Source organism: Denticeps clupeoides, chromosome 17, assembly GCF_900700375.1.
Source record: "Denticeps clupeoides chromosome 17, fDenClu1.1, whole genome shotgun sequence".
NCBI lineage: Eukaryota > Metazoa > Chordata > Actinopteri > Clupeiformes > Denticipitidae > Denticeps > Denticeps clupeoides.
In genome coordinates, this window is record NC_041723.1 from 17,049,456 (window position 1) to 17,062,662 (window position 13,207).

The 13,207-nt window shown below is 41.2% G+C and overlaps 1 protein-coding gene across 3 annotated transcripts in view; it reads left to right on the forward strand.

Moving 5' to 3' along the window:
• The window catches only part of cib2 (calcium and integrin binding family member 2), a 25,260-nt gene extending 14,149 nt beyond the window's left edge, over positions 1–11,111 (forward strand). For all 3 annotated transcript variants that reach the window (XM_028959180.1, XM_028959179.1, XM_028959181.1), the window contains 4 exons: positions 2,946–3,057; positions 6,444–6,591; positions 7,033–7,228; positions 10,198–11,111. In XM_028959180.1, coding sequence (XP_028815013.1) covers positions 2,946–3,057; positions 6,444–6,591; positions 7,033–7,228; positions 10,198–10,219 — 478 coding nt within the window. In that variant the 3' untranslated portion in view covers positions 10,220–11,111. The remainder of the gene's footprint in view (positions 1–2,945; positions 3,058–6,443; positions 6,592–7,032; positions 7,229–10,197) is intronic.
• The last annotated feature ends 2,096 nt before the right edge of the window (positions 11,112–13,207 follow it).

Sequence of the window (13,207 nt, forward strand, 5' to 3'; positions counted from 1 at the left end):
CCACTCTTTATGAGCTCATTGTTTTATAGATCAAATCTGATCCTGCCTTTATATAGTTATAGAAAAATAATTTTTGGTTGTGTCACCTTTGTGTATGCACTTATGTTTCACAAAAGGAACCATCCATATATTTTTCATCTTCAAAATAAAAATATTTTAATTGTTAAAGATCACACATTGTAGAAGTAGAACATAGACTTAGTAGAAAAAGGACGTTTGTTTGTGGTTAATTCCTCTTGACATTTGGTCTTGATGGTCCATGACAATGGGTGATTATGGGTGATTAAAACAAAACAAAAATAAATAAAATTTTGTTTACTATTTTTTACCAAAACAGTTTTTTAGCATTGTTCTAACATTATTATATTTTTCTTTTAACCAATTTCAGCTGATAAAAAATATAAGTGTGATCAGTAGTGTATTGAAGCATCTAAAGAACATTTGTTTAAACAGATGCAAGACCATTATTTCTGAAAAGGGAATTGCTATTGCTGTTGCTCTTGTTTAGTATTTATTTCTAGAGCTGTCATATGCATGCAAGTGCGTACATGCTCCCTGCTATAGGTGATCATTTTAGTTTGTTGCCCATGGCCTTTCAGTTCTTCACATCACTGTGCCATTGATTTTGCCGAGCAATTTCCGTAATACAAATCAATGGCGGTGATTAATAATATGCTAGAGGCTTGTAGTGCTGCTGGATTTTAATTCTGTGGCCAGTGGGCTTGTGTTTTTTGTGCTCATTTTAATATTCTTGGGCTTTTTTTTTTTTTTGCGCTTGCGTTCTCACAGCGCAAATGATACACCAGCATCTGCTGCCTCAGTGTCACATCAATCCCTTTCTGCGTCTCCTCCCCTCCGTGCCTGGAAGTGTGTTGCCGCGGACCTGCGCTGCAGTGCCGTCGCGCGTGCGGTAGACATGCCCAGAATGAGTCATCATTCCACAACAGCCTGGCAGAGCTCCAGCTCGCTATGCCGAGGGGCAGGAGAACAACAGGCTCTTATGCATCCCGGAGGAATGTCTGTGCTGATTACAAGCTCAACGAATCGTCTGATGAACATGGATGTTCGGTTTTATTGTTAACACCTACTTTTCATTTACAATGCGACATTTAGGTTTGCATTTCTCAGTGGAATTGATAGAATATAATTTTATTCTCTGTAGTATACATTACGATGCAGGCCTCCCCAACATGGTGTCCACAGACAATAAGTGGCCTATAGGAGACTAGGAGATGCCTGCAGTGTATGTTCTAAGGTGACAAGCGATTGCTGAAGCTGCAATTCTAAATATATAGGTTTCTGGTTTCTGTTCATGAACATATATGAAGAATGTTGATAAACGGTATACTGAACACATTTAGATCACTCAGGAAGATTTCTATTTAAAACCAATAACCCTGCATATTATTTAATATTCATAAAAGGCTGGATAGTCATGCAATTTACAGGAATAAGTACAACAATTATAGCCTTATACGTAACTCCACTTGTATACGTTATAAGCAAGTTAGCACGAAAAATTGTATTTCAAAGGGATCAGTATCATCATAATGGACATACACTGTAGACTGTAATACTGTACTTGCTGAAACGCACTCTGCACCCTCAAACATGGAGAGATCCTTTATCAAAATGTAGGATATTTTAAACCAACACTTGCTTTTACACCCATTGCACTGTTCTCTTGGACAAACCAATACCAACTCTGCTCTGACTCCTACTGAAAAAGTGAAAGTGAAGTGATTGTCATTGTGATGCACAGCACCGCACACGGAAATGTACACAGCACAACGAATTGTGTCCTCTGCATTTAACTCACCACCCTTAGTGAGCGGGGGGCAGCTATGACAGGCACCCGGGGCGCAGTGTGTGGGGACGATACCTTGCTCAGTGGCACCTTGGCAGTTTGGGAAACCGCAACCCTTTGATTATGAGTCTGCATCCTTACCCAGTAGGCCGCCACTGCATGCTCACAAGTGATGGTTCCCTTTTTCAATTTTTTTAAATCCGCACGGGATTGGTCAACAGGATTTTTTTAATCTGCACTGGAATAGTCAACGACACAATTCGTGTCTATACTGAGCAGGAGGGGGAGGGGCGGTGTTACAGGGTGTGTTCGACTTGGGCTTCAAGTCTTTAGTCATCTTTCTCTTATGAGGTTTGTGTACCATGTGACATGGTGGCAGGTGGTGACGTTTTGCAGTGCCGGCTGCAGTCAAACGCACCCACAGACAAATACAGCAATTGCATGCACAGAAACAGGAAGGAAGGAGACACACGCGACAAAATGCTTGACAGCAGGAAATGGAGTTTGGATACATTTCAATTACATTGATAATACAGAGGCAGAGTTAGAGCGTGCAAGGTTAAAATCTCATATCAAACAGGCTCTTCAAATAAACTGCATCAGCATATGGGAATTGTACATCCATCAGTGCAGTGAGAAGAAAAATGAAAATAGTGGGTCTTTTTCTAACATTGAGATGGTTTTGTTTTTGTACCTTAAAATGTGTTATTCCTTACCATGTTATAAGCCAAATAAATTAATACAAAGTTGATAGAATCTAAGTTTTGTATGTTAGTCATTTATTTTACTTATAATTTGACATTTTTGGTAATAAATTAATTTAGGCACCAAAAAAGCCACCAGAATAAAAGAGCCAGAATTCCCATTACTAATACTCACTCTCCACTCATTCACAATGCAGGGTCAAAGCCCATTGATTTTGGGCTAAATAATAAATAAATGTTGTTGTTGTTCCCCACAATAGAAGCTTAATACACAGATTGTACAGCTTGTACTTTATGGCATTACAGTGTTTGTACACTAGAAATTACAGGGACAAATGTATAGGCCTGTCCATGGCTGCCAGCAGCTACTTAGCCACTTGCTTTTTTAACGAGAACATTTTCACAATGTTCTCTTTATGTCCTTTATGTTGCAGTTTACATGGAAGATATCACGAGCTGGCTCCCCACCTGGTACCCATGGACTACACCAATGACCCTGACGTTAAAGTCCCACTAGCGCTCATTGTCAACATGCCGGAATTAAAGGTAGTATGTAATACATAGATTTTTCTTGTCACAAGAGTGTGTGAGGTTTGAATCTCCAGGAGTTATTGCTTGGGCCTGATGTTTGCCATGGCAGATGCGTACTCCGCCATGTATAACGGGTAGATGGATGATTGAGATGGCTGAGGATGTCTTTTTGTTCCTGATCATGATGTTTGCTTCTACGAACACCTCCGATCAGTTGTTGCTAGGATTTATGCTGCATTTTTGTCTGTTTATGTGCATTTGGAATATGCATTTGGAGGGCAGTAGCTTGCAGTATAACATTTCATGTGCCTCAACTCACTATCAGTGTAGTAAACGCATCAGGCCTACACAGTAAATGCTCCTTTAAACTGTAAATTGGAGCACTTGACCATGACATTGCTTCTCATTGTCTGAAATACCTAATCTACTAGACATCTTCTTTTATAGGACTGAATTGCCTTTTAATGGGCACAATAGTCAAGCTGTTTGTATGACAAAGCGTAGCCCAGCGGTTATATTGGACCATACACCCCAAGCTTATGAAAGTTAACACTCCATGAAAGTGTGCTTTTTCAGCACATTACTTTGGTCCTGTGTGATAGTTTTATCCCCTGAGATCTTCACATAATTGAAACCTACCTATTTTGTTGTTTAAGGCCTGGCAGTAACACCCCAGGGTGTTAGACAATTATTTGTATAGAATGTATTTTTTTCATTTTCCCTGTGTTCCGTCCCCACAGGGGTTTCCACTCTAGCCATTGTAAACATATCCCATAAGGCACCTGTCTGTTTGTAAAGGCCATGCATTTTACACAAATTATGCTGACTTTTCACCCCATAAAAAAGAGTAAATGTCCTCATTCTACACTCATATAGTTGGAGGAACAACGACTGCATAACCTTGTGTACCAGCAGTTTAAATCAGGAAAGGAAGCGGGGTATAATACAATCTGACCTTCTGTATAATATTATAATGACCTTCTGGACCGCCATCTTGTATTGTATTGTAAATGTTAATACTGTATCCTTGAAGGCTTTATTGACACTGGACTATTTCACAAATTGTATAATTTGTGCTAGGGGTGTGCTCCATCACTATAACAGTGATTCAGCTGAGAATGGGGCCTTTGTAGGCTCACTTGCATACATAATTTACATGCTGAACTGTTGCATTTAGGTGTACGGTGATGCGTTTACTTGCGCATTTTCACTTTGCACAAAAGAAGGTCTGTTTCCTCAGCTGACAACTTATCTGGTTTCCCACATAAACACACCCTTCATAAAACATATGCGTCATTGTGCCTCTTCTTGTGCCTCTGCCTTTTAAAGGTGAGGTGACAAGCCATTCTGATTTGCTTGTTACACGTTACACCTATTAATAATTAACAGAGTTAGTACAACCTTTTTCTGCTTTCGGCTGGCACATAATGAAATGGACTTGGACACACCCAAATATGGGTTTTTTTTTCAGCTTTGTGCCTGATAGGGTCCAAAGTGTCCTGCCTGACAAGGAGTATTTGGGCATCCTAACTCTGATTTCTAATAAGCTTTGTTTAAATGCTTTCGTTCACATGCTTTCCAACTGTTTTGTTGTTTCATTCCATTACATATATCTATATGGCATTAGCGCTATAGATAATAATCCATTATTATCTGGTAGATGATAGCTGGTTACATCCCTGTTCTAAATATGGTCATATATACTGCCTTTGTATACTGCAGTAGTAACACAATACAGATAGATTTTACATACAGATTTTTTACATACATAAATCGATTTTTCACCTTTTTTTGACAAGTAAAAAAATGTCACAATTTGGATGATTTGTATTTAACCACAGAACATATAAAGACAAAGTCTTTCACATTCATTTTTGTGCTGGGTTGTCATGATAGTAGAATTTCAACATCCATGGGTGGTTTCAAAAAAGGGAAATCCAAAAATCAACGTAGAGAAAAACAGGCAGAGATAAAAAAAAAACTTGCGGGCGTCTCCTTCCTCTTCCAGGTGGTCTTCCTCTTTGTTATCTCGGCACCCCCTGGTGGCCCCGCGGCAGGCCGACAGCCATGATGGACTGTTTTAAGATGTCTTTAAGATAATTCCAGTTTAATATGCACTTTGTAGCACTATTTGCATTCAGGGTTTCAGACATAAGCAAAATACTTTGAAAGTGCACTTTTTTTTTTAATGCATTCACTGGGCGCGACCAGGGCTTGCTGATCAAGGCGAGCATCACAGTTTTTCTAAAACCTGTTGTGTAGGTCCTTCAGCAGCAGCTCTTGCCATGCTCAGTAACTTAATGAACATTAACCACATTTGTTTAGCTGCTAGTGGGAAGAGTAATGCTGTAGCTGTGAACGTTGCATTGTGCACCTATAAAACATGTAGCATGGCAATCTCATGTAGCTGCATTCACCTCCGCACATCCTCTAACGAATGGAGTGTTACCAACAGCCGTCTGTCACAGGGAACTCTTCTCCTGGGGGTTATAGCTCCAATATGGACACACATAATGTGCCCTTGCAGGAGACATAATTGCAGCTCCCTGTAAAAATGTCACATGCTGAGAGGTGCCCATAAAGCCCCCCCCCAAATGTGGGCGATGCTGATGGAGACCACTCAAACAGCGATTGATGAGGCCATGGCAGCGCACAGTAACCAAAACCACCCCAGGCTTCATAAACGTAAATCTTTGCCCTAGCAAACCTGGGGTTTGGGTGTTAATTAGCCCTTTGGAGTGAATTGTAAAGTGATTCACTGCTCCGTGAAGTGTCAGAGGCTGTTTACCTGACTGCTGCCAGTGTGGCCATATACTGGAGACCTTTTTTGGGTGGCCATGTTTTCTTAGGAGACTAATGCATGCTATTTGTCTTCTTTTGGAACTGAGAGAAAATGCAATGTATGTGCTCAGCATGATGTGCCTCGTGCCATCCAGTTGTTTGCTCTTTTTTAACCCCTGAGTCATGGAAATGGACGTCCGTTTATTGTTGCCTGAGTCTGTATGTGGTGACATCTCACAGGGTTTATTTAATCAATTATGTGCATATGGTGAAATACTATATGTCAGGAAGCCATTGGAAACGAGTGGACACTTAAAGCTCAGCCTGTCTGCAGCCCATCCATGCAGCCCAACCGTGGAGATGCGTTGAGTCAGCTATTGTGTCAAGTGTAAAATCTGGGGCTGGTTTATTCACCACAGGTAAAATATATTGGTGTTCAGAAAGGGAGTCAACCCTTCATACTTTTAATCGTCTCACACTCAGAAAAAGGTATTTCCACACGGCCTACACCTGCACATCTCCGAGTGCAGAGCACACTCCCAGTGTTAGTATGTCTTAACCCTTTTCCACCCGTATCTGATCTGTTTATTTCCCTCTCTCTGTCTGCTATTGCGTTTCAGGAAAATCCGTTCCGAAACAGAATTGTAGAGTCCTTTTCAGAGGATGGCCTGGGGAACCTCAGTTTCAACGACTTTGTGGACATGTTCTCCGTCCTGAGCGAAATGGCTCCAAGAGAGCTGAAGGCCATTTATGCTTTCAAAATCTACGGTACAGTAGTTTTATCGCTTTTAATTGGCCATATATAAAATGGTTAGTCACTACCTATATCTGCCTCATTACAGGCCCTTATTCATGATAAATTATTCGCCATTATTCTTACAAATTCATTCAAAGCCCTGTGAGCTTTCAGGTAGCCTACTGACCAGCCACATGAACCCTACCTGGTGTTTCTGTTTAAAATGAAAAGCAACATTGTTGAAGCCAAGACGGCGTATCAGTCACCATTTACTAGAACAATCACTGGTCAGTTTATGACCAGATAGTCATAGGTGCCCAACACAAGGTGTTTAGGGCAAAAGATGGGCTATATTCTCTAAATCTACACCTGAGGCGTATTGTGGTATTGTGAGGAGAACAATGTCTGTATATGAACTCTTCTTGCTTTTCAGAACTGTAAATTAACATCTTTATTTGTTCTGGTGTTTGCAGATTTCAATGTGGACAACTTCATCTGTAAAGAGGACCTGGAGAAGACATTGAACAAGTTGACAAAGGAGGAGCTGACCCCCGAGGAGGTCAACCTTGTGTGTGAGAAGGCCATAGAGGAGTCTGACCTGGATGGAGACAACAAGCTCTCCTTTGCCGACTTTGAAAACATGATATCCAGGGCTCCAGATTTTTTAAGGTTGGAAGTTACAATTACACATTTGAGAAATCATTGCCTTGCTAATTTTCCAGATTTGAAGCTGGTTGGTTCCTTAATCACATTTTTATTTCCTATTTGCATAATGAAGCTATGTCATTTTTTGGCCACTGCAATGGAAGATTTTGGCATGTTTGAGCTAGTGTCATGTTCCCAGCCCCAACCCTCGGACCGTAGGGGGGCGTGCGGGTTGGGTCATTGTAGTCTTTAAAGACCGTTTGCCTTCTTGAATCTCAACATTGTGTTTTTTTACACTTTGCTGCTGCTAGCTTTTTAAAATTAAATAGCTTACACCTCATACCGAACGGCCTTTTGTACGACCATTCTTCTGGATTTACCATTTATTCTGCCGTCTTAGTGCTTGAACACTAAGATTGATTCTTCAGAATGCCTCTTTTGGGGCAGTGGTAGCCTAGCAGTTAAGGAAGCGACCCCATAATCGTAAGATTGCCGGTTCGAATCCGCACACACACTGCTCCCTGGGTGCCAGTCATGGCTGCCCACTAGTCACCAAGGGTGATGTATTAAAAGCAGAGGACACATTTCGTTGTGTGCAGTGTTTCACAATGACAATCAGTTCATTACATTTACAGCATTTATCAGACACCCTTATCCAGAATGACTTACAATCAGTAGTTACAGGGACAGTCCCCCCCTGGAGCAACTCAGGGTTAAATGTCTATCTCAGGGACACAATGGTAGTAAGCAGGACTTGAACCTGGTTCTGAAGTTAACAGCCTGGTGTTCACAAAACTAACTAGCTCTGAATAGCAAAAAGAAAAACCAGAGGAGATCATTGTCTACTTCAGCAGGCACAGAACCAACTTAGCCCCCCGCTATAAATGGCGAATGTGTGGAGAGGGTCCGTACCTTCTGTTTTTTTTCTGTGTCCTTATCTCCGCTGACATCTCTTGGACAAGCAACATCACAGCAGTCATCAAGAATGCTCCTCAGAAGCCCAACCTGGACTCAGAGACTCAGAGGCTTCAGAGAGTAGTAAAGGCATCACAGAAGATCATTGGCTGGCCTGTCCCCTCCCTGATGGACATCTACATCTCCTGATGCCTCATAAGAGCGAAAAACATTTTCAAGGACAGCTCCCACCCTGGCTTTGATCTGTTTGACCGGTTTCCCTCAGTGAGACGCTGCAGGTGCATCACAACAAGGACAAACCGACTCAAGATCAGTTTTTTCACAAAAGCCACAATCACTCTAAACTCACATATACACATAACCCCCGAACCACCGGACTTCCTTTCGTCTATCCTCCAGCTGTGCAATATTAATATTTATTTGCCATTGAAATACTGTGCAATATTTGGATACTGTACAACATCTTTACTTTTGGAACAATTTGCAATAATGCGCAACCCACATACATTGTATATAAAAACCTTACTCAGTTAGTCACATGTATATAAATTTTTTGTAATTTCTGTAATTATTTTTTATATATAATATTTTTGTATATTTAATATTTTTATAAACCAATATAGACCAATATAGAAGTCGTGTTTGCAGGGGGAAGAAGAGTTTTGAGCATCCCAAGAACACCAAACCCACTGTGAATCATGGGGCTGGAAATATTATGTTGTTTTTCTGTAAAGGGGACAGGAGGAGAGATTTTTGGGGTGTGGGATTTTGGGCAAAAGCTTCCTTCCATCAGTGAGAGCACCAAAGATGAAACGTGGCTGGATCTTCCAGCATGACAATGATCCCAAACACACCACCTGGGCAATGAAGTCAGTCTCCAGACCTCAATCTAATCTGTGTCCCTTAATTGTTTGCAAATGAGGACAAATGCAAAAACTACATCAAACATAATTTCACCCATGTAACTATTTTTTCTGTTTATTATTTATTAACATTTTCAATAAGGTCATTTGAAACAGGTTACTTTTGTTTTTGCTGGTTCGAGTGATGTTATATAATGTATAATATATATGTATAATGTTATTAGGGGTGGGTTCTGAAAAAAATCCCCTAAAGGGTCCCTGGCACTAAAAATCTCTGCATTACCAAGTTCCACAAACAGCTTGTTTGTGCTTCCTTCTCAAATAAGTGCCTAGCAAATTTATTTAAAATGCATGAGGATTAGTAATTTACTTTATGCAATTTACTGTAGTGTATTTGTTATCTTGCAGCATGCTGTAAATGGTAATACCTTACAATGCCCTGCTGAATTGTGTCCCTACTTACTGCATGTGCTTTTATGTTTCTGCCTAACCTCTACACTCTGCCGGAAATTGCCATAACAACAAAGTCAGTGTCATATACAAGGCGGAGGGACAAGTAATGGCGGTGGAGAAAGCAGCCCATACAGGGAAAGCAATCTGCCATGGGCTCATAAAACAGGACACAGCCGAGGGTGTGAGAATTACGTTGGGAGAGCGTTCGGGCACATTAGTGCACCTCCTTCTCATGAAATAGGGAACACAAACACATCCGTTTCTGCTAATGAGCCTTAAGGATGATGTTTAATGAACGGGTGCAGGGGAGGCCAGGAAAGTAGGAGACCCATCACAAGGTGTAGAATTCATTTATTTTTCGGATGCATTGGCCACTGCCTTGATATACTGCTAAACTGCATTTGATCTAATGTTCACTTCTGTGTGGTACTTTTGTTTGAAACAAAATTTGATAATTCACCACTTACATGTGGCCTTTCCACATCATTTCAAAATAAATTCCGCATCCATTATTTGAAGTTCTATAAAGAACCATCTGGGTGAACCAAGTTTTACGACTTTGTAATAGTTCAGTGTAAATGTACTGTAGAAGGACATATGGAGCCTTTCAAGCAGAGTTATTATCACCTATGCCAGATGATTGCAGAATTTCTGTGAAGTGAACTTCTGCTGAAAAGTTTTTCTGTGACATCATTGTGTAGCGTGTAGCAATGCATTTTGTGCCATTCTGTGCCTTAACCTCTGTCTTCTCCTTTCGTGCAGCACCTTCCATATAAGAATCTGAGAGGGCTTCAACGATGTATTGATGAACTGATGCTCAGCTGGGACCCTGACCATGAACTCGGGACATGAATACCTTGAATACATTCAGAACAGAGTGTAGTGCCTGTCTTCTACACAATTGGAGGGCTCTAATCTACTTTGCTCAGCCTCTTCACTGAACTATGAAGAGTCGGACTGGATTTTTTTGTTTTAGTAATTTTATTCTTCTGCTTTTCATTTTTCAGTCAAGCACACTTTACTTAGAAGGAGTACAGACGAGAAAATGCATGACTATTTTTTACCCCCAGTGGAATCTCCAGGACTGGACCAAGAGAAGATATATGGAAGATTGTTTTGGATTCTGAGATTAATCCTAGTCTATGTGGATTGTATGTTAGGAACATGCCAATGTGTGGGTTTTATTGGTTTGGTTATTTATTTCCTCATATTATGTGACACACAAATGGATGTATGAACTTGATGGATGGACTGACCACTCCTGTCTTATTGATCAGATTAAGCAAGACTTGAAATGTCCCTGATGGCTGGTGGGAGGGAGGCCTGAAAAGCACAGCACTGGTGTCAAGGTCACAATGGACACACGTTTTTTAACAGCTATGCAATCTTTCGCCATGAAATGCATGAATTGGATTTGTTCCCCTCACTCACCCCATGCTACAAATTGCTTTCTTCATCCCTTAGACTATTATTGCTTTAAGAACTGGAGCATAACGACAATCATATCTAACAGTTCTCCAGTTGAAAGAAGGGCTCCGTCATCTCCAGAGCGTTTTGTCAGGCCCCCTTGTTCACACTCCATATATTTTTTACCTTCTGAATCCCCTTGACTATCTGAAAAGTTGTTAGCGTCAATGGTCTCTCAACAAAAATACCCCCCCCCCATCAGTGTGATAGAGGGCATTTGACTTAACTTGGAATAAATACGTTTTCTGTGGATTGTTGACCAAGAGTGTCTCGTTCTTAAATGAACATTTGTCCGTCACATTTGTCTGCAAGTGGTAGAGGCGAATGTCGCGTGTTTACAGCACGTCGGTGTGGGCAGAAGATTTTTTTCCCCACGCGCTGAATTCATCATGTAAACGGAAATCGTTCGACTGCCGCTCCTACGGGGAAAATCCACCTCCCCTTTCTGTGCATCCATCCTGGAGTGAAAATCTGCGTTATGAACGCGATTATATTCCGGATCATTCTCCGCAGCATTCTTGCCCTCACCAGCCCCCAGCGTTAGCTACTTAAGGGCCACCACAGTAAAGATGGGAGCGATTATGCCAGTGCACATCCTGTCGTATAACCTGTAATGACTTTTTAAACAGAATGAGATCGTTAGGAGGGTGCTGCCTCAGCATTCGGGTGGAGTGATTAGGCTTTGCACATGGAGGACTCTGTAAATCTCGGCCGGGAGAAGCTAGGGGAACTGTCCTTGGCCATATTAGTTGGGGCCAGTGATTAACGGGGTCACGCGCTTCTGAGGATTGAGCCACAGATTTTTATATTTTTTTGTAATAGACACAACAGAAGGAAAGCGGCATTTTTTTTTTCGGGGGATTGGATGTCAAGCCGTGTTTTGAGTGCTGAGATTTGAACCCTTGACGATTTTAAAGACTTATATATAAAACTGCTATGTACAATATGATGATTACAAATCTGCTTTATTTTGGACAGATTATCTGTCCAAATCTGCTTTATTTAAAACTGGACAGATTAATGCTTCTCCTTTCCTGGTAAACAAATGCAAGTTTTTTTTATTCCTTTGTTACATAACTGCTGGTTATCTGGCATGATAAAGGAGTGAAAGGAGAAATCCTTCTGTGATTCTCAGCCATTAGAGAAAGCACCGTGCGCTAATAATGCTGTTAATTTTTCGTCCTGTTACCTCCGGCTCCCTTTATGAGCGCAGCAGCGTTTAAAAAAAAATCCCGGGGAAATGGATTGCTGATTATGCGGCTTCATTAATTACGGGCCTCGCAAGCGAGCAGCTGCTGATTTAAACCTCAACAGGGCAGCTTCTGGTTGAGCTTGATACATCCGCCCGAACCGCCTGGTCGTAAAGTAGCCATTAGAGCATTGATTACCCCTGCCGAGCGCGATTCAGTGGGCGTCAGCCGCTCTCCTGGTCCCCGAGTGGTGGCCTTGACTGGCCCTTAATTGCCAATCCGAAGCTGTGAGACCATCCAACACGGAGTAAACAAAGCGCGTGTAATGCAGGAATGTAGCTTTTATTAAAAAAAAAAAAGAAGAAGAATCGATTGCACTTTTAGGACAGGCTGGCACTCTGCAGTCCCCTGTGGTTACATGGGTGAGAGGATCTTTCGTATGTAATTAGTTTATTGACTTATTTCTGTCTTACTGGAAAACAAATAGGCCCCGCATGACGGTGCCGGAGCCTTGGTCAGGCCACAAAGAGGAAACGACGACAGAAGCCCTTTGTTCGGACCAGTCAGCATTTCCAAACTGGCCTGTTGCTTTGTGAGACTGCAGCACTGCTCTTATTTGCCTAAATCTGCCATCTCTGATGCCCCTCTAATTTATGTATGTGGCATGCCACAAATACAGAGCGAGTCTGTACTGGCATCTTTATAGACTCTCTTTTCATGAAAATCTTGTCCCACAACCTTTTTGCCACCCAAATTTGTGCAAAATCATATAACTCGTATACTGTTTCCTCTGTAGGGAGACAGAAAGTATGCTGTAAATCTTCAGATGCACATAAATTAAATGTGTAGTTTCAGAAGTGCTTTCTGTTGCAAGCTAGAGCTCACATCATGCTTTTTGCATTTCTGATTTTATTTATTTTTTAAATCATCCAGTTAATTATTCAGTAAATTCTTACAATGCAGTGTGTGCATGATGTCAGAATTAATAACAATTTAAACAAACATTATGTACCATGCAGGTGACCAACAATATTAAGTCTGTATTTACAATATGCCTGTCACGCCCGAGGCGGGGAATAAACGATGGACGCCAAGGGATGCAAAAAAAATAAACA